Source organism: Ananas comosus, linkage group 8 (assembly GCF_001540865.1).
Source record: "Ananas comosus cultivar F153 linkage group 8, ASM154086v1, whole genome shotgun sequence".
In the NCBI taxonomy this organism is placed as follows: Eukaryota; Viridiplantae; Streptophyta; class Magnoliopsida; order Poales; family Bromeliaceae; genus Ananas; species Ananas comosus.
The window spans coordinates 12,790,000-12,811,570 of record NC_033628.1 but is presented as its reverse complement, the minus strand read 5'-3'; the positions used below and the strand labels follow the sequence as shown (position 1 = coordinate 12,811,570).

The 21,571-nt window shown below is 34.4% G+C and overlaps 2 protein-coding genes across 2 annotated transcripts in view; both read right to left on the bottom strand.

Moving 5' to 3' along the window:
- Positions 1–11,297, bottom strand: part of LOC109714682 — a 29,865-nt gene extending 18,568 nt beyond the window's left edge. The window contains exons 1-27 of the mRNA XM_020239377.1: positions 11,232–11,297; positions 10,657–10,761; positions 10,033–10,140; positions 9,750–9,884; positions 9,599–9,649; positions 9,298–9,392; positions 9,111–9,228; positions 8,742–8,843; positions 8,449–8,649; positions 8,210–8,370; positions 7,926–8,096; positions 7,217–7,309; positions 6,785–7,103; positions 6,576–6,680; positions 6,394–6,489; positions 6,249–6,316; positions 5,640–5,760; positions 5,361–5,561; positions 5,080–5,283; positions 3,570–3,679; positions 2,442–2,538; positions 2,242–2,340; positions 1,610–1,774; positions 1,444–1,518; positions 861–1,367; positions 430–780; positions 217–348 (exon numbers count right to left, since the gene is read on the bottom strand). Coding sequence (XP_020094966.1) covers positions 217–348; positions 430–780; positions 861–1,367; positions 1,444–1,518; positions 1,610–1,774; positions 2,242–2,340; positions 2,442–2,538; positions 3,570–3,679; positions 5,080–5,283; positions 5,361–5,561; positions 5,640–5,760; positions 6,249–6,316; positions 6,394–6,489; positions 6,576–6,680; positions 6,785–7,103; positions 7,217–7,309; positions 7,926–8,096; positions 8,210–8,370; positions 8,449–8,649; positions 8,742–8,843; positions 9,111–9,228; positions 9,298–9,392; positions 9,599–9,649; positions 9,750–9,884; positions 10,033–10,140; positions 10,657–10,761; positions 11,232–11,297 — 4,056 coding nt within the window. The remainder of the gene's footprint in view (positions 1–216; positions 349–429; positions 781–860; positions 1,368–1,443; positions 1,519–1,609; positions 1,775–2,241; positions 2,341–2,441; positions 2,539–3,569; positions 3,680–5,079; positions 5,284–5,360; positions 5,562–5,639; positions 5,761–6,248; positions 6,317–6,393; positions 6,490–6,575; positions 6,681–6,784; positions 7,104–7,216; positions 7,310–7,925; positions 8,097–8,209; positions 8,371–8,448; positions 8,650–8,741; positions 8,844–9,110; positions 9,229–9,297; positions 9,393–9,598; positions 9,650–9,749; positions 9,885–10,032; positions 10,141–10,656; positions 10,762–11,231) is intronic.
- Positions 20,214–21,192, bottom strand: LOC109713691. Its single transcript, XM_020237866.1, has 2 exons — positions 20,873–21,192; positions 20,214–20,767 (listed from the first exon to the last, which is right to left on the bottom strand). Exons 1-2 carry the CDS (start codon positions 21,100–21,102, stop codon positions 20,602–20,604), a joined length of 396 nt encoding a protein of 131 aa, XP_020093455.1. The 5' UTR covers positions 21,103–21,192; the 3' UTR covers positions 20,214–20,601.

The following is a 21,571-nucleotide window of genomic DNA, read 5'->3' as shown; positions in this document are numbered from 1 at the left end:
ATTTTAGCAACACCAAAGTTTGTACTCCAAACTGCAAGCCACTAAGACAGATATCAAAAGAAATTAGAAAAGCAATTTTTTTGAAAAAAAAAAAAAGCAATTAAGTTATCTCACTCTAATTAGTCTAATAGCAATTTTTTTAAAAAAAAAGCAAGTTATCACTCTAATTAGTTTAATAGCAAAACGGATAGCTAGATAGCACTTTCCAAATTGTACCTCCACGAAGGAACTACCACCTGGATTCCGCATATCGCAAACCCAAAAGTATGGGTGATCGCTCGGAAGACTGTCATCACTAATTTTCAGGTTTCCAAGTGCAGCTTTTATACTGAATGAAGATGGGAACACCTTAAACAGCACAAGACAGATGAATAAGCATGAAGAATTAAGACAAAAGTAAATGTGATACTATAGAAGACGACAACAAACCTTTATATCAGTCTGAAGGTTATTTTGTGATAGAGTGGCAAGTGACTCCCCATTCTCAATCATTAACAAAATTTGAGCCTTAGCCATATTCAGTGTGAGATGAAATATTACTCTGCTTTTCCCTTTACCAAGCAACCCTTTAATAGCCGGCCCTTTAATAGCCAGATTTTGTGTGACTGCTGAATTGGGCTCTTCGACTTGCCCATCACTTGTTCCAGAATCAGATGGTTCCTTCATAGATTTATCAGCATCCTTCTCATCAACAAAGTTGATAGCATTGGAAAACTCGATGATTGCAAGAATAGTTGGTCGATGACAAAAGAATGTCAACGTAGCAAGGGTAACAATTACCTGATAAAAACAATCAACATTACAGTAATATATGATAGAAAAAATTGAACACATCCATACATTGGAAAATGACTTCTTACTCTGGTGTCTAAATTGTTATACTGGGGAGAATTCTGATCATATATCACAATCTGAGCTTTCACAAAACTATGCAAAGTATCATCTGTCTCCACCTTCAAGCTTCTGTTTTGATGTTCCACATCTGGTATTAATCCAGGGACTCTACTAAAACTAGGAGGCTTCAAGGAAAGCATCCGTGGAGGCAAAGAGCCCTGAGCACTGAAAAACTCTGATGTACTACTCTGGTGTTGAACAGGATTTTCAGCAGGGTCATAAAAATCATCCGATGCTTCAAAAAAGCTCTCTTCACTATCAGTTTTCTTTAGTGTATTGGCATTATAACTATTTTGCTCACTGGTAATGGGGGATGATGTGTTATGCAAGGTGGTAGCTTCCGTACTGTCAATAAATGATCTTGCCAGGTATCGGGGCGTGACTGTTCCATTATAGCAGTATTGGTCTTCAATTTCCAGTGATCTAAGAATAGTTCCAATAAAAATATCACTCGCCTTCATTGAAAGTTCTACCTGTTTTATTATGTCAACGAAATGAGTGATAACGAAGACTAGAAACAATAGGACTTAGTCAATAAACTTTTGATACCTGGCCACCAACTGCTCGAAACTCAAACAAACTACTCTCTTTGCTAAGCAGCATCTTCTTGAAGGTTTGATTGCTCTAGAAAATTAAACAAGCGTCAATGGATTATAACTCAAAGATGAAGTTACGAAGTTTTCATGGAGAAGTTACTAACAATACTTACACCTACTTGATAGCTACAGCTAAAACGAATTTTCAGTTCATCAAGAGCACCAACTAAAAACAATTTTTCCATGTTGACAACATCCAACACAGTTCTTTCTTTGAAGGACTTGTCCTCTGAATTATCTGTTGGAGAAGAGATTTCGGAAAGACTGGATACAGCAGCAGATCCCTGCATCAGCAACAACTCATTTCACAACTACAGCAGCAAAATTAAACAAGCAAACATCCACATGACAAATTAATACCTCATGGATATCAGTACTAAGATCCAGGAGTAAGGAATCAACGATATATAGGGAAATATATTTGCTCACAGTTCTGCTAAAATAATATGAAATGGATGGGAAGCAAATTTAGAAGCTAGAACATGAGAAAAATTGCAATCAGAAGAAGCTGGCCTATTAATCTATATATGATAATTTTCCATGTCTATTATCAGTATGAATTCACTAACACAAAAGCCGTTATTTTTGTGTTATATTGCAAATTCATCAAGATATATAAGGAATCTTTGGAAAAAGGAACTAATTAAATGTAAGAATGAACAATGGATATAGCTGTGAAGCAGTGGCACAAAAGAAAAGAGAAAACAAATTGACATAAATCAAATGTTACTAGGTATTATTAGAGAAGTACCGATGCACGATATATAGCTCCTTGTAGGCGATTGTACCATGTTTTCCGTATTTCATCATTATCACATAGTAAAATCAATGCACTTCCATCTTCCAGTACCTGCATTAATAAGAAAACAAATGGTAAAAGGAGCTAATACTGCCAATTGTTTAGTCTCCAAAAGGCAACTTAGGTTGAAAATATAAAAAACTTGAACATTCCTTGGGATTATACTGTCCAGAGTCAAGCAACGCCAGGATATTTTGCAGACCACCTGTGAGTTCAGCAGGGACTTGATGAACTTGCTTCCCTCGCAAACTGCCAATAAAAATAACTAAAACATTAAAAAATCAAGATTCAAGAACAGAAACAAAAGGCAGATATTTTAAGACGCCGTTTGAAGATTTGGTGCAGGATAAATTGGAAGGAAATGCCAGATAGCATGTTTTCCATTCATTTCTGATTCTTATGCTAAAATATTTTGCGAGGGGAAAAGAAAAGAAGTCGCCAAGATTTCTCAAGAAGCTAATAAGTGGAATAACGAGCATAAAAACATAAAAAGATATTACAATAGAACCAATTAGTTTAGGTCACCAGAAATACAAGTAGACCACATTAAATCACACAACAGGGATATGTTATGACATTCCCTTCGGTACAAGAGAACTATTCACAGCAAGCACCACATAATATGCATGCCATTTCTTACCCTAAGGCCTCAGCAAATATAATGCCAAATCCTGAGTCTTGCAATTAATTATGTATCAAAAAAATCTGACAGTGTGCAATAATATCGGTGCCGAAAATGATAATGAAGGTAAGATTTCAACAGGTCTGCAAGCAAAACATAAGTATGGGCTCTCCTATGTTAACATGTAACTTAAACTTTGATAATGGAGATTCTCACATGATAACATTCGCTAAACTGCATCCGATCACAATTTCATTAAAGAACAACGAGGAATTGAATTTAAGGCATAATAATAGGCTTGTAAAGGGCAACAAACACATGACTCTTGAAAGTTGAAACACGCTTTAGATGTATATTCACATGTATAAGAGCTCCGAACTGTGCAAAATCAGGGAGATAAATGATAACAGTGAGCACATCAATAATGCACAAGGATTCAAAACACCTTCCATTGACCACAAGAACTGTGATAGTCTTTCCTCCGATGTTAGCAAAAATAAAATGATATCACTTATCACTACATGATAAAACCTGACGCACCGACAAGAACTGCAAGATTAGGTAACCCTATTTGAGAATAACAATTCAAATAATTTTATTTGGAGAACAGAACAGTAGATTAAAGGGGGGGGAAATACAAATAAGAAACTTAAATAACCTGAGATAGTGTTTGTATGTTGTAGATGTAGGATTGTCCAGTACATATAGATATGGCCCTACAAGATAAAGGTATCTGCGTTGCCAAACAGCTTCCCTGTTTCCTACACCCTGGGAGAAAGTGTTAAACAAACATGTGAGACTAAGAAAACACAAATGATCTTTAGGTACACTCTTCAGGTTTCAAGATTGGCTAGATCCCAAAAAAAGCCGAAATGATATTCAATGAGGCAAATCCAAACTTAATTTCTTTGTCAATTTGCACTTTTGGAGTTTGGTTAAAATTAGACCTAAAGAATTAATTGTACAAGAATGCCTCAAAGAACGAATCATAATTGTAGTTTTCTCCTCAAAGAACGAATCATAATTGTAGTTTTCTGAAAAGGACAAACTAAAACACTTCCTCAAACTTTTAGTCATCGATCACTTTGGCCCTCAAATTGACATTGGGCACCCTGAAATTTTAAGTGTTTCACTTTAGACCTTTATCCCATTTCCTGTTAGATGAAAAAATATTGCCTACACCTGTGCATTACGTTCATGCATTTGAACCTCGTTCTCATTTCATATTTCAATCCACACCAACCATCAAGTTGCAACTGTGTCTCTACTTAGAAATTAAACATTTCGAAAAAAAGAATAGAGACGTGGAGGACTCATATATTTATGGCCTACAATCTTTGAAACTACTATTTTTTATTATATTAAAACAGAAAGAGGAAACAAAATCCAACATAGAGATAAATAATCTAACCAAAGGCATAAAATTGAATTCAGAAAGTGAGAAGAGACCAAAGAAAATGGATAATACTTCACATATAGACCATATAATATCCAGATGGACTGCTTCAACTTTATTTATGCTTACTGCTAAGAAATTCAATATTCAACTTCAGTTTATGACAAGATGCACAAATGACGTATTCCGTCATCTGATGCTTCCCGTACAAACAAGTATAGTACTTTTTTTATCCTGCGTTTCTCTCCCAAGATTCATGATCTAAATAAAACACATGCATACATCTAAAATTGCAGATTCACAACAAGATAGCAAGACCATGCTGGTCAAAAAGCAGTAGTCCAAAATCAAAATTGTGTCAAACTATTGCAGTTCAACATTTCCATTTCCACCCAGTATGGCCCCACTGAGCGACAACCTAAGGAAACAGCTTAAGCCTTGCTACTTATTGTGTATGCTATCACCACATGGCAAACAAATTTTGCAAATAAAAGAAAGCTAATTATTAAAGCTTTTCCGTCTGTGGTCGAACCCAGAGTACTGCAATTTTGTTCATATATATTGTAAACGTTCTCACAGCATTCAGTTGATAGGTACAGCCAAATTTTAAAAGTGTCCACCCCATTTCCTATTTAAAGAAAAAGAAAGCCGAGAAGACAACTGTTGACATGAAAATTTTCAAGTGCAGCTGGCGGTTGTCACCTAGGTATATCATATACTACGCATATAACACCTTATCATGTATAACTTTAACAGATAAACGAAACCAAACCTTCCACGTGAGAACAGACAACCATCCTTTAAAATCAGCCTGATTCCATAAGTTCACCGTATCCTGACTAGTGCTATCTTCGACCTGAAAGACCTTTACAACTTGCATTAATCGGTGGTAGCGAGCAGGAGAGAAATGAAATCCCAGCGAAGGCAGCCGTATGGCAACCCTTGTTGATGGATAGAAAGGGTTTTCCAATTGAATCTGAAAAAGATGGAAGAAAGAGTCAAGCTTACTTTATAGGGTGCAGGGAGAAAAAAGTAACAGCATGTGATGGCAACCTGCTGTAGTTTTACGACAATCCCACACTTATCGATAACTGGTAAAAAAAAGCTATTGCGTGATTGATTAGAAATCATCTGGACATGTGATTCGCTCCAATGGTAATCACCATCGACCAGAAATGCTGATACATCACTCAGTACCAAATTAAACTGCAAATACATATCTTTCTCCTGCGAATGTTCAGAGTCCCACAAATCCTGAATGTATGAAGAAAATCAGAACCAGATATCAAACATTTTGCTGCAGAAATAGCAGCAGTTTGTAAAATAACCTACCTGTGTTCGGAGCATTAAATTTCCTAAGTCAAGCAAAAGCCTCGTTTCGTGCACATCATCTGGGCAAAATTTGGTGGGTATGGTAATCTTGGGAGCAGCTATATCAAGGTCCAGAGTAAACCTACAAAAAGTTGCTCATCTATTTGTAATTGCCATAATAACAAACCAAATATATAAAATCAGGCACAAGCATAAAGAACCTTCCAGCAAAGTCACAAGTTAACATAGTCAAGTACGAATATAGAAACACATATGCCTAACAAGTGAGCTAACAGTCACTGGATAGTGCATACATACGAGGTTTCAATAAATTAAAAATCAAAAGAACTAAGAGAGTTTGGAACTCGTAAGTTACATCGTATAGCCAAGGCATATAAATTAACAGTCACTGCATGGGCAAAGGCAAGAAGTAGTTGTAGAAAGCTTTTTTATTTTGAGATAAAGTGCTAAGATTGTTTCGTTTTGATCTTTGGTGTGTAAATTCCTTTCATCAATTTTCGTGGAGCTACACTGTAATCGACACCAAATTAGATGAGATAAACACAACAACATTAAAGTAATACAGGAAGGATCATATGAATGAGCTGCAACACCACATGCTAGACAAACCTCGACTTTTCCCTTAATGCCCTCGTCACTTGCTCTTGCGCAGTGCGCTTGACTCCATCGATTGTCATCTTTAGATGGCAAAGAAATTGGTCAACAATTAATACAAAAAACCTTAATCTAAAGCTTGATCTAATAATGTAAATACCTGCAAAGCAGCTGCAGTCTCCAAAGCTAGATTTTGACTAATAGCAGAGCTGCTTTTGAAAAAAGCAACAATTTGATCAATCGATTCCTTCAGATACTGTTGAAACATTCACAGAATTAATACAGGATCATTAACACAGGTTAACACCCCTATAAAACCTGTTGTAGGATAGAATAACTTACAGTCACATAACATGGAGAAGCTTTAGCGGCTAAACTCCAATCTACTGGAGCATCGAAAGGCTTGTACGAAAAGATACCAACAAAAGAGTCAGCAGCAGTGGCACTCTGGCAATTGAAGACAATTAAAAAAAGGTGTAAAAGCTTGCTATAGATTCCTCGGAAATTGGAATTTTGATGGAACAGCAATTGTACGCACGTAAGAATCAAACCTCAGCAAGAAGACCATACGGGGAAGACAAGCGGTACGAACCCAACTTCAAGTCAAATATTTTGGTCTCAGCATAAGTTCTCATGTTACATAAAAACCCTTCGCAGGATAAGTCAGCAAGGCACTCCTGACCCTCAATAATGAGCTTAGATGCGTTATGTTTCATATGTACTTCTAAAGAAAATTGAAGTAACTCCTTATCTTGGACACTCAATAGGTATTCATCAGAGTTTTCCTTGTAGCCAATGATCTTATTAAGTCGTTCCCAATCTTCTTCAGTGAAACCCTTGAAGTCAGTTTCATCCTTGGCAGGCCCAGTCCTGAGGAAAAGAAATCTAACTTAAAAATGTACATAATTCAACAAAAACTAGCAAAACAATTTTTGTGCAATCAAACATAAACAACTGAATAGTTGAAGGTGAAGAGTATAAACCGTCCAAATGACCACCAAGAGCGCCTAACATTTTGCTTGTTAGTATTTACATCAGATTGTAGTGACTGCTCTACAAACTTGTGTGCTAACATCCTGTGCAAAAGAAGAAGGCACTAAGATATCATAAAAATTACAAACTGAAAAAGCCCAAAGTCACATAAAAAGCAAAAGGCTCCAGTCACCAACTATGGGAAACCTAATCTTAGAGTCATATGGAAACTTCAAGTTTCAGATGTCCCTCTAAACATTCAGAAACATATAAAAGATGGCTAAAATAACAGGTAAAGAAGTAAGACAAAATTGATGGTTGTATAAGCCAAAAATGGACTAATTGGAATTTCGATCTTCACTGCTGGGAAGTGTCATATGTAAGCACTTCTCTCAAATATGTGCACATGAAAACAGGTAGAAATATCTATTTCTTCATGTATAGACCTCAAAAAAGATCCATGAGATGGCCAACATGTGCAAAAAAAGGCATGTTAAATCATAACAAGCTAGCTTAAGTCTAGTTTATTGCCCCTCCAAACTAGTTAAGAAATTGCATCGGAAATGCACTTCTCAGCAAGCAAAGAACGGTTGAAGGAAACACAAGAAAATGTTCATATGCTTTGCTTCACCGTCATCTCTAAGAGGATGAACTTATTGGCTACACATAGCTCTAGGGCATACAAAGGTACATTTACTGAAGTACTGGACTCCACATTACCTCCATTGTAGAATAACTTCAATATCAAGCTGACGATCAAGATTCTCAATCTCCTTATTGTCATCCACCACCTGACGGTTGACGTCAGATTTCAGGAGAGATGCATATAGAGATACGTACTTCTTACGAAGCGTTGCATGTTTTAACACTTGTTCCCATGATAGCTTCCCACTAGATCATGTATAAAGTATATCATTAAGAAAATATGGATAGAATTTAATGGCCCATCATAGAGAGACAGAATATAGAGAAAAAAAGTTGAATAATCTCACAAATTTACATACCTCGCCTTCTTCAATTCATCAATTACCACTTTGTACGCATACTTCCACCAAGCTCTTGGATCGGACTTTATTGGTACAGATGGACGATAATGAGCATACTTCAGACGTTGATTAAATGCAGAAAAGTTATCCGCCATCTTCAATATATCCCTGTACCCATCCTTCATTTGCAAGGCAATATTAGTAAATTCAAGTTCCTCAAAGAAATAGAAATTAAGGATAGCACAAGGGAGAAGAACCTTGGATAAAGATAACGTAACATCATCCAAATCAACTGCTGCTTTCTGCAGTGCCTGTCCCGTATTTTTGGATTCATCTAGCCGCAACTTTGTGTACTTTCCGTTGCCTGTCACTGGTTGTAGGATGTAACAATGTTCGTAACAGTGTTCTTTTGAAGGAGAACTCAAACATGTACCATCCTCTTTTGGAAGTTCAAAAATCTGAAGCACGTATTACATAAACCACCACAAAGAAAACCTGAATCAGTTTTGAATACATGTTCTGATGAAAGTTTTACCCAAGAGACAAGTACCTGGCTCCACTCTGAAGGAAGCAAATCCTCCCAGTGTTTGTCCACAGTCCATGGACTGCTATCAGAATCAAAATATAAAGCAAGACGCACAAGTTCCACAGACTGCAAAACATTTAAGAGTAAGCTATCGAAGGTTCAATCATTTATCTTCAAGACAACTTTTCAATGCTACACCAGGCAAAAAGACTAGCATAACTTAAGAAAATCAAATCATGCATATCATACCACCAAAGAGAGCAAAACTTTACAAGGATGTAATATCAATAAAAAGTTCTGGGACCAAATTAATTACCAGAATTTGGGGAGCATACTCCATAACTAAAAAAGAGAAAAAAATGAACCCAAGAAAAGAAGCAATGAAATATATACCTTCCTGATTCGGTCTAAAGCTCCCCCTGTTGCAAATGTTTCCTTTCCAAAATCATCAACTGTTACTGCCGAAAGCTTTCCAAGTGTCAAACCAGCTGCAAATGGGTGGCCAAGATTGCTACAAAAAACAAGTCACTATGTATCCATCTACTTGAAAATCAACTTTAACAAGGAGAAATAAGAGTACCTCTCTGTATCTTCATATCTTATATGGATATTAGTGATCGACAGCTTCAGATTTCCGATTATTGTGTTAATAAATGATCCAAGCCATGATGAGCTCTTCAACAATGAAAAAAAAAATTTCCACATCAAAATAGATAGATTCACCAACTCATATTAGAATATATTATGTAGAAAATCATACTGCTTGAACTTTGAAGTTTGAATTTATCAAAATTGATATATTAACAACTCAGGTACAGAAATATCATATTGTTTGAATAGAAATTTAATTCAACATATCATAGTTGCATCTTTCTTCGCACCATTTCAGATTTCAGCTGCTGCTGACTCTCTAGTAGCTTTGTTTCCAATTCCTTTTTGATGAAAGCAAACCAAAAAAAGAAAAAAAAAAGTTAGTCGACAAACTTAAAGCATAAGGTAAATAGAAAGAGATACATTATCCCAGCTACTCACCCTCACTCTAATCTTCTTAGCCTCTTGTATAGCATCTTCACTACATCCCTCGACTTGGGTTGCAGTTTCAGCTAAAACAAAAATACGATCAAGATAAACTAGAACAGGCTCCTGACCTAATCTGCTCCAGGGAACCTGAAAGAGGAACAATGCAGGCCATCACCGATGATATTACATTTAATAGTAAAATGTTCAGCTGCTACCTTTCTAGCACAATTTCACAAGATGATAGAATTGATGAGTGTACCACCAACGTTACTTCATTAAGTTAGGTACGACGAACCTTAAGCTTCACTGACCCGAGAAATCCTGCCTTAACTTTAATGGGCAACTTCAAGGCATTAAGTGCCTCTGGCCTCAACTGCATGTTCGTTAACTCTACATCACCTGTACAACATGTAGGGCAACAAAAAATCAGCAGGCCAACATCGAAAGCATAATATTACTAAAGAACAAAACGAGCTCACGGAACAGAAAAGGCAAACAGTCTAAATGATTAAGCAAAGTAATTAACTAGAAACCTATAAATGCGTCCTTCCCTCCAAACTACGAAACAACTTTTGCACCAAAAACAATTAAACCAACCATCGTGAGCCTCTAATACGTTCTTACCACCTCCGATCATTATCTAGAGCAGGTAAGCATGCTGGCTAGCCTTTTCTTTTTTTTCTTTTCAATAGTCAAATCAATCTAACTTGGCAGGTCAACCAGTAGCCATTAACTAACAATATCAGCTGATATCTCATTTAAACTTAAAATCAGGGCCTAATAGAAATCTTGATCAAGATTTTCCTGAATCCACGTACACTATGCACAAATCAACTCAAATATAAAGAGGTATACGAAGAATGTAACTGATTCCTTGGCTAACAACAAAATTAACAGTAACAGCACAAGAGAAACCCACCTGATGATCAGAGATAAGTAACCAAGGCCCGATCTCAAGAAAAGCCAATAGGACTTTGTCGCGACATTTTACAAATACAAACTCAGATAAAGATTCAGTAGAAAGCTGCACCAGTCGATTAAAATCGAACAAATAAAAAGAAAACCGGCAAAATTAATCAAATCCCTCAACACCAGCAAACGAAGGCAAAGCAACAGTGACAGTGGCCACTCATCTGAATCAAATCAAAACCCTACTAAGAAGAACACAGATTACAAAAGAAGACGTCCTCAATCCTCATATTATTAATCAAAAACATCACGTTCTTGCATCGTACTATCAATTACGCATCATGCAACGTAAACCCTAAACCCTAATAAGAAGAACAAAGNGAAAAGGAAGAAGAAGACTCCATGGAAACTAATTAAAGAGAGTTTTCTCTTTTGTTGCTCTTTTGGTTTGTGATGTTGTGATGTGTATTTGGAGAAAGAGGGAGAGAGTGTGTGTGTGGGGGTGTTTTGCTTGTGGAGGAAATGGACTGGGAAACAAAAGGTGGATTTATAAAGAGAAAGAGATTAGAATGGAGAAACTATTGCCTGCACCAGGAAGAATTCTACACCATCACACTTGCACCACATCATCAAATAACAAGTCAATAACATTCCTACTTTTCAAACAAAAGTACAATAAAAATATTTTTTTTACAATCATGATGAACATATACTCTTAAAATGAAACATTTGATTGGTTTATTACGCCACGTCACCAATATACCCGTTGCATTTTAGAATTTTTCCTGCACCAGATGCCTACATGCATATTTTGTGCCATACTTGATAACTAATAAAAAATATAGTGGCAATTGTTTATATACTTCTGAAAGTTTTTCGATGTTTTGATTTATCTCTCTTAAAAGATTAATACTAATTTTTTTCTTTTTTACGTTACAAATTATTTCCATTATACTTCTAGAGTTAAATTCTATTAGTGAACTATTAACAACAGCTTGTTATCTCTATAAAATTATTATTTTATTCTTTCAAATATATCTTTTCATCATCATCAATTTTTCTTATTTGCCCTTAGGTTGGGGGCAAAAAATATATTTTGATTTTTTGTCTTTTCAAATATACTCTCTGTCATCACCAATTTTTCTTATTTGCCTTTAAGAACAAAAAAGGTGTATTAATTTTTTTTAACTTTGCTCGACATTTAAGGCTTAGTTTGGTATTGAGGTCGGTTACGATATATTTTCTGCGTTTCCACCGAAAAACACAGAAGCATATCCCTATATATTTTTTCCTCAACTTCATTTTATTTAATAGTGTTCGATAGACCTCAATATTAAACTAAGCCTAACGCTATTAGATAAAAATAGATTTAAGGCTTAGTTTGGTATTGAGGTCGGTTACGATATATTTTCTGCGTTTCCACCGAAGAACGGAGAAGCATATCCCTATATGCTTTTTCCTCAACTCCATTTTATCTAATAGTGTTAGATAGACCTCAATACCAAACTAAGCCTAACGCTATTAGATAAAGTTAGACCTGGCAATCTCGACCTATACCTGCGGGTGCCCGCGGGTTACCCGCAAATTTGCGGGTATGAGTACCAGCGTTTCAAACCCAAAAAATTATGGGTAAGACGGATGGGTACCCATTAAGCTGTGGGTATTTTGGATAACCCGCGGGTACCTACGGGTACCCGCACATATATTTTTTAATTAAAAAATATATTTTCTTAATTAAAATGTATATATATATATATATATATATATATATATTTGTTTTTATCCATTCTAAAAATTCTAATCCTAATTTCTTATCGCGTCTTTTATATTACGAAATTTTTTTGTTTTAAGACTTTAAATATTTTTATTGTATGCTATGATATTTTAAATAATGAATTATGTTTTATTTTTAAAACTTATATGTATGTATTTATATTTAAAAAATATAAGAGAAAAAAAAAATTGCGGGTAACCCGCATTCCCACCTGCCCACCCGCGGGCGAGTATGGGTAAAGATGTTGGCTATCCAAAAATTTGTGGCAATTATCCCAAAAATATATTATTTACTTCATCATGAAAATGGATATTTAAAATTTATAAGTTTTAGCATGGTTTTTTTTTTGAAAGAGAGATAAATAGCATGCTACCCCTCCGTTTATTTCTTTTTATAAATAAATTTAGCTGGAAATATGAATCAACTAGAATTCGAATTTGGAAACCTCGGGTACCAACCACCAACTCCTTACAACTTGCGACAGGGACCGTCGGTATAATTAGTTTTAGCATGTTTACAATTGTTTATGTTTTTACTTGTGAGAATGGTTTTATGTAAAATGACAAACAAAGAAATAATAAATTGGTTTAAATTATAGGATTTAAATTTCGGACCTTAAATTTTTAAACTGAACGACTTCTAATCGATATATAAAATCATTAGATAGTATGGGACTGGAGAGCTATTCCTTCTAATGTCTTCATTTACAAGAGAATATGGAAATAATCAAATAAACATATTTATTATGTACAGAGTTGAGCTAGAATACTATCGATAGCAAACTGGCACTTTTGCCATCCATTTGTTTTCGATGATAGAGCCTCCAAATTGACGATCGGCACCGTTGAACATGATTTATACCACTTGAATTGTTTAGAAATCAAATTTCAAATCTTTTCGACATCATTTGCCTAATAATTAAAGGGTTTCAAATTTTGTAATTTTAATGGTCGATATGAGGCGTTTCTCGTTTAACGGCGTAAAGATATCCAAATCAATTAAATTTTTGTTAGAAAATTCTTTAGACTATTTAAAGCAAAATCTATACTCTTGATCTTGATTACAAGACTCCTATCATCATTTTTTTAAGAATATTCATTTTCAGCCGTTCATTTTTGTGTCCACTCGATGGATAAGAGAACAATATAAAAAATGTATGAAATTTGATTTCTAAATACTTCAAATGGTATAGATCATGTTCAACGGTGCCGATCATCAATTTGGAGGCTCCATCATCGAAAATAAATAGGTGACAAAAATATCGATTTGCTATCGATAGTATTCTAGCTCAACTCGTTATGTACATGTACATCCATAAAGCTGGTATATTTCTTTTGAATATTTTGGATTAAAAAATTGTGTAATCATACTAGTTAGTGCGTGAAAAGAGGCTCTTAAATGGATTGGATGTAAAATCGAGTCGCTTACGTAATGTATGTTTCTCTTCTATTTTTCCAAAGGAAAGTGATGGTGGGGTAGAGAGATGGGGATGTTTTTGGGTGCCCATATGACATTACCACGGCACTTTAAATTCCGGGATTCGCTCCATGAGCCCATTGGTTTCACCGAAGCTTTTCCATGGCAAGGAACTTGTGGTCCTACGTGTCATTGTCATTATTATTATTATTATTATTATTATTATTATTTGTAGGCTAACTAATGTATTAAATAACAAACGAGATTCCCGTTTTGGTGGTTTATTACATAATCACAATAATTAATTAACACCACTAAGAACCTATGCTAACTTATAGGTCTTATTTATTGTCCAATTATTTAGTTGAAAATCAGCTAATTTAAGGCCTAATTATACTTAGGGCGCGTTTGGTTCGAGTTATGTAATATTACAGAGTATCTCGATATATCCAGATATTTTGAATTTCGGCGTGAAATTACTACTGATGCTTCATTAGTGCGTTTGGTTTAATGCAATAATATAATACTGGATTGCAGTATTTATAGCATTATTACGTTTAGTTCAATCTATAAAATTTAATAATCCTAACATAAAAATATAGTTTTTTACAAAATTACTCTTGTTGTGGTCATTTGAATATTATTTTTTACTAAAATATAATTTGCACTAGTAAATTAATTATATTAATAAGTAATAAAATAAAAAGATCAAACATAAAAAAAATTAACGTTGCAAAAAATTTATTTCAACCCATAAAATAATAAATAAAAATATATCATTATACATAATGAAGAAGTGATTAAAAATGTATGCTGAAATGGCGAATGGAGGGAAGGAGATTGTGATGTGGGAGGACGACGCAATAGAAGATGATAGGTGTTCGTGTGAGAGAGAGAGAGAGATGAAAACAATGCTGTTAATTGGGTTTGGGGTTGTTGGATGGTAAAATTATTATTTTACATAATATGTAGTATTATTAGTTTTCAGTAATACAAGATACACGACCCCCTCCCGTTAATATTTTCGTGTAATTCTGCTCGATTTGTAATACTACATTAACGACTAGATTACATAGCGGATAAACCAAACACAGTAGTACGCACCCTTAAATAGATGTCAAATATGACACAAAGCCAGCAAAGAGTTTAAAAAGTAATTAACCACAGTAACAAAAGCAAGAAACGTACTGCAACTCAACTCTATAATATTTAACATATTTATCAAAAATATTTAACATATTTATCAAAAAAAAAAAAAGAGAGAGAGAGAGAGAAAGTAATAAATGATATATGTTAGTAAAATCCAAGTTTTTTTCAATACGACGTACGTCCACTCTGCTTTCGTGACACGTCTAAACTAGTCGATCGACCACTGTTTCTCGAAGTTTTTCTTCGTTTGTTTTTCCTCAGAATGAAAAGGACCACCGAATATGATTGGAAAGTTACATCTGGAAATATTTGGTAAGTCGATGCACGAAAACAAAGCGAGAAATGGAAAGGAATGTCCTCATTAATTTATTTCACTTGAGAAGGATGGTTACTGTTCTTTTTCTCCCAATTCACACCCCCATCCCTTTCTTATACCTATACATGATGGCGAAGTATGTTAGTGGACTAATTTTTAATAAGGACATACACTTTATTGGCGTGCATGTAGAATATTGTGACCATTATTCTTTTTAATTAAGTCGTGGTCCAGGAAATGAGTTACATTTTTCAACTTTAAAAGACAAAGTAATTAAGGCCATTATGAAATAACACCTCAAAAAAAAAAAGAAAAAAAAAGAAAGGTACAAACTTAATTTCTTTTTTACTGTAGTTTTTATTTTGTCATCTTATATATGATTCAAATAGTAACAGTTAAATATCTTCCGCCGTCTGGCGGGTGGTTTGGACTGAGAGAAATGACACCCTCTTCCGTGCTAAGCAAACTAATCCTTCCCGAGCTTTAGACCGTATACATTTGCTGATGGCTGATTGGAAAACATAGTAGCAGTAGTAACAGAAGGAATTGCAGTAGCTATGGTTCTAGCAGTTATTGTAGTAGTAGTAGATCTTCCTTTCTCCTGTGCTTTGCTGTTTTTTTGTCTTTATTTTTCGTTCGTCTTTTGTTTTATCGTCTTGCCCTTCACGCTCGGAAGCCTTGGTTGCTTCCATTATATAAGCTTAATTCATTTTTCTAATGAATGAAGCAGATAGCCAACTACCTAATTCTCAAAAAAAAAAAAAAAAGTTAAATATCTTGTATTTTTATCGTTGTTTCATCATAAGAATCTACAAAATAGAACGGTACACTAGAATTAACATTTTATCATTTTATAGTCTATACTTTATAGTCGTGCATTTGGTAGAAAGTTTAATCCTTGCTGTCTTGTTTAATAGTAGATATTTACAGTAAAACAAAATTAAAACTATAAAGTAGTAAATTTTTAAAAAGTATAGAGATCATAATTTTTTTGAAAAAAAATCCTTAAGATCACAGATAACACTGGTGTGCTCAAACACTTGGATCTTGGAATAAATTGAAAGAGAAGTCCTAAAGAGTTATTGGGGATTAAAATAGAAAATATTAATGTTTTAATCATTTACATTCACCATTTTCCTTTTTTCAAAAGTACCTCCTTAGATTTTTGAAAATGCTATCCTTAGACTTGTTGATTATTTATAGGCATAATGAAAATGATTTTGATTAGCTTATACACTAATTATAAGTCTACAACATGGTGTGTGTGTATATATATATATATATATATATATTTGAGAGAGAAAAAGACAATAGACTATTCATTTCGTTTATGTCTTTTTTAAAATGAGCTCAGCTAGCTAAAAATATAAAGTAATTAAATTTCGAACTTTGAACCGTAAATATCAATCATTAAGCCTTTCACAAACTATGCTGGGAAATGGTCAGTATATATGACATGAATATTATTTATTAAACTTTATAAATGTATAGGGATTCAAAGACATTTCCTTTCCCTGCATGTGCATGCTAGCTTTTGTGGTAGAAGGTTATTAATCAACACAATTCTCTAAAATTAAAGAATATCTCCACCACCCATTATCTTTTTGTGCGGTTGACTCAGACACGTGCGTACACGTGTCAGCTCAAACTCACCACAAATATGTTGAATGTAAATATTAAATACTTAATTCTCCTTCAAAAAGATAGTAGTTATGTTATACTGATCGTCTCTAACGCAGTAAGTATTGTACTCGAACTCGATCAAGTTTCGAGTCTAGATGTGCCGAAGAGTGTCAAGTATAAATATTAAAAAAATTATTTTTTGACGGCTTTAATTTTAAAAATAATGAATTTACTAAACTATTATTTGTCAGCAGCTTAAACTTTTAGAGGGCAGCAAATTATATCTATTTAACACATCTCTCTCCCCCTCTAATAAAAGAACTAGGCCAATTTAATTAAAGAATCCTAATTATTTATGTACTACTAGGCTTAATCATTTCTCATTAATTAAAGATTAAAGAAAAGGGATTAAGGGGGAGTCATGCATCATTTGGTGGCGCTTCAAGGTGACAACCTTGCCCATCACTCAATTATTTTTTTTTATTTATAAATTACTCCAATTGGATAATTAATTAATTTCATTTAAAGATTCAAAGAGTTCTCTCGAGACACGTGCGAAGACACATGCGTGGACATGATTGGAGCACTTACTTTCATATGTTACGTTACAAATAATCAAATATTAAAAAAAGAAGAATCTAATAAAGGAATCTATATATATTTGTAATATAATAAATAGATCTCATTAGAGCATAAGCTAATAGAGTTGGTACATAATATACACATCCATGTTTTGGTGCGCACATGGTTAAGATTCGCTTTGCATTTGAGTCATCACCTTTACTATTTATTTTATTTTTCTTCTAATTAATATTTTTACTAGGTATTAGATAAATTCTAAAAGAAATGGTCACAAACTGAAAGTTTTTCTAAATCAAATTTTCGAGTTTTAATTTTTAGAAACTTAAACTTCACCAAATAATTGAATCAATTCATTTTTTTTTATCTTTCACAGCGCATTTTTTATAAAAAATTATATGCGACTAACAAAGAAAGAATAGTGAGACGGATCTTATAGAATAATACTTTTAAGAGTGTTAATATTGTTTAAGTATGTGAAATAAGTATTATTTTAAATGTTTGATTTTTCACATAATAATATAAATATATTTTTATATTTACTACTCTTTTTGTCGTTTTGGTTTGAAACTTTGATTTTATGTTAAAACATGTGAAATGAATGCTATCTCTAATATCAAAACAGATTTAATATCAAACTTAAGTTTTTTTAAAAAATATTTTTCTACTTATATACTTTAAAACAGATTTAGATATATATAATATCAAAAAATACTAATTAAAAAATTGTGAATAAATTTTATTAAATTTACCATCACACGCGTGTTTCCCGGCAACAAGCATCATCACCGTTGAGTGATTCCTGAGTTGTACGAATTTACCTAGAAATTAATGAGATATTTTTTAAGCCAATGACGTTGCGACACGTAAAGAAAAAATAAATGGTTATAAATCTCTGTGCTTGTTCGCTCATAAAATAAAATAAAATAATTAAACTCGATCGTAGATTCACACGTGTTCGGCGAATATGTAGCGTTGCAATTCGTGCGGAATAAACAAAGAAAGTCTTTGTTGTACAGCTTATGCCAAGGTCCAAGGAGAGTACCCTGCATTGTTTTAAGGCCAATTTACATAAACAATTTATTAATTTTAAATTTTACAAAAATAGAATATTATTTTAGATTTTGTAAGTTACATTCGAATTTTTAAAAATTGACACAAATATTCATATTCATTTCTTTTTTTTTTCTTTTTTTTTTTTTTCATTTTCTCCGAAAAGGGTGGCAGAGACGGATGCGGAGGCCGCCCGCCTCGCCTCTGCCTCGTGAGCCCTCGCCTGCGCCCTTGCACTCTCAGCCCTTCTCACCTCCGATCCCGCGAGGCCGCACTACGACCCTTTTTTTTTTTCCTTTTTTTTTCTCTCTAAACCCCTTCCATCGCCTTCGCGGCACTCTGCGACAGTAACGAGGACAGCACCGCATATCTTTCTCCGCCTTTACCTTTAATCTCCAACGCAGTAGATTTTTCATCCACCAAATATATTTTTGGAAATCCGCCGTCTTCACCCCCACCAGCGATGAAGAGGAGTGCGGTGGGTGCTCAGGCACGAGCAAGGGTGCATGGGTAGAGGCAAGGCGGACCGCCTCTACCTCGACCACCTTCTTCGAAGAGAATAAAAGAAAGAACGAGAAAAAAAAAAAGGGCGAGAGAGAAAGAAATAAGAATGTTTTGATTTGTTTTTTGAAAATTCGGGCCGAATCCACAAAATTCAAAATGATGGTCTATTTTTGAAAAATCTCAAAACTAATATATTTTTTATGCAAATTGGCCTTGCTTTAAACTTGGCTAATTTTTTTTAACTATTTCAGTCCGTGTAAATTGAAATTTTATCAATATTTGAGAAAAAATTTATTATTTTATTAAATTTAGATGCCCAACTTTATATTATATCTATTTCATATATATACACGAAATTGCATAGAAATTTTCTTTCTTATTGAATATCAAAATTAATTATTTATTTTCATGGAAGTTCATTTTCATAGTAGTTATATTTCTGAATCAATAGTAATTCTATATTTCTGAACTTATTAAATGTGGGGAGAAAACACACAACTGATTGAAGTAATTATTTGGATAGGAGGGTATTGCAGTGAGGACTAATCGCTAATACATTTTTTTTTTTTTTTTTTTTTTTTTTTTTGACCTTTTCCCCTCACATGCTTTATACAATTGAATGTATTGAATATATGTATTAAAAATACTATACTTTTGTAGTTTAAGTTTTTAGAATAAATTGTTAGTTTCTAAAAACCAGACGTGAGAAAAAATATTAAATATAAACATTAATATCATTATTTTTTCTTAACTTAAATTTTTTAAGGGTAGTGATTAGCTTTTGCATACGGATGTAAAAAAGAATGTTGAATATAAACATTAAAAATATAATTCTTTGATAATTTAAGTTGAATACAAACATTAAAAATATAAATCTTTGATAATTTAAGTTTTGGAGACTAGTTATTTTATATTCTTTAAAATAGAATGGAAATCAACCGATTAGAGTTGGGCCAATAATAATATAGAAATTCATCAATAACACATTCAATATTTACAAGAGTTCAGTTTTTTTCCTTTTTCTTTTTCCTTTTTTTTTTTGAATTCATAGGTTTCTTTCAACGTTTCAATGGTCACCAAAGTTCTCTTTTTCCTTTCTTTAAGTGCGCAGGATCATCACATAAGCTTATGCAAAACGTCTAATTACTGGAGCTATTACTGAAATTCAAATCTTTCTTCGTATTTTCTTTTTTTTTTTGGAGGTTTTTTTAATCCTTAAGCTAAGCTAATCCAAGTAGCTCTAGCGACGAGTTGTAAACACACATGACTACAAGAACAAGCAAAATTCTCATTTCGTTCCAACTCAAATTCAAAGAAAATCAAATCCACCAAACATGTCGCCCTTGTTGTAGAGGCTCTAAAAAAAGCCGACTCTCGCCGCCACCGTTACCGCCCGGAAAAATTCTTTTTCCGGTTACGATTCTCGTCAATCTCACATATTTCACGCATCCGCGGTGCGACGATGAAACGTTCGTCCATTCTGATTCTGATTCGCGTTACATAACTTTTGCGATAGAAATAAGTTTATACAACATGGGGATCTACCATGCGCTAACTGGGATTCTCGGAGAGCTCTGCTTCTGCTGCTGCCGCTGCTCCGCTTTTCTTGAAGAAGCCTTCAAGGCGTATTTGGAGTTTTTCTCCTGAGCCTCGTCTTTCTCGATTTGTACTTGTCTACACTCCTCGCTGCAGAAAGGCGTGTCCCCTCTGTAGTTTCCAACACAAATGGTAAAAAAAATCGGAGTCAGATACCGCAGCTACAAAAGTTAAGGTTCATTGCATCTGGTCAAGTCTATTTAGAGCTTAATGTACCTATACATGAAGATATCGTGATTTCCCGCGAGGGGCTTCTTGCATAGGAAACATGCATCGAGGAAGTGATGCGCCTCGTCCGCACCGTCGTCGTTGTCGCCGCAGAAGAATCTGGGCTCGTGCCTGTGCAACGCGTACCCCGTAATCGCCCTCATGCGGGGGGCGGGGGTGCGCACGCGAATCCCCGCCTCGAGATCGGAGGCGGCGAAGGAAACACCAAAGGACTCCATATTGGATGGAAGAACTTGTTTGTTTGTGTGAGTATATGGAGGAAGTGTATATAAGAGCTGGGTTGCGTATGGTTTTGGTAAGGGGGATGGAGAGGGAGTTTATTTATAATAAAGTGGAATAGAGTGGAGGGGACTAGGGGAGTGGAGGGGGGGAGTGGGGGAGGGGAAAGGGACGTCGTGTGGGGACGTTGATGGGGACGGTTTTGGGTGCGCATATGATACCGGGGGTGGTTAGTTTGATTGATTCCACGCGAAGGTTTTGCGAACCCATTGGCCGGGGGAAACCGGCGTCCCCCATACGCCCAAACTTTCCTTTCCTTTTCTTTTTTCTTTTTTCTTCCTTGATTTTCTTCCTTGAGTAAATTACAATTTTGACCCTCAAATCATTAAAAAAAAAAAAAAAAATATAAATTTCAAATATCACCCATATAGTTTCGCACTTTCTTATTTTTGTAACCTGTGATTTAAA

What these genes read in the sequence shown, in the direction of transcription:
- LOC109713691 (XM_020237866.1), bottom strand. Translation starts at nt 21,102, where the DNA reads ATGGAGTCCTTTGGTGTTTCCTTCGCCGCCTCCGATCTCGAGGCGGGG. An exon ending in CACGATATCTTCATGTATAG is followed by an intron (nt 20,768 to 20,872) that starts GTACATTAAGCT and finishes TGGAAACTACAG; the next exon opens with AGGGGACACGCCTTTCTGCA.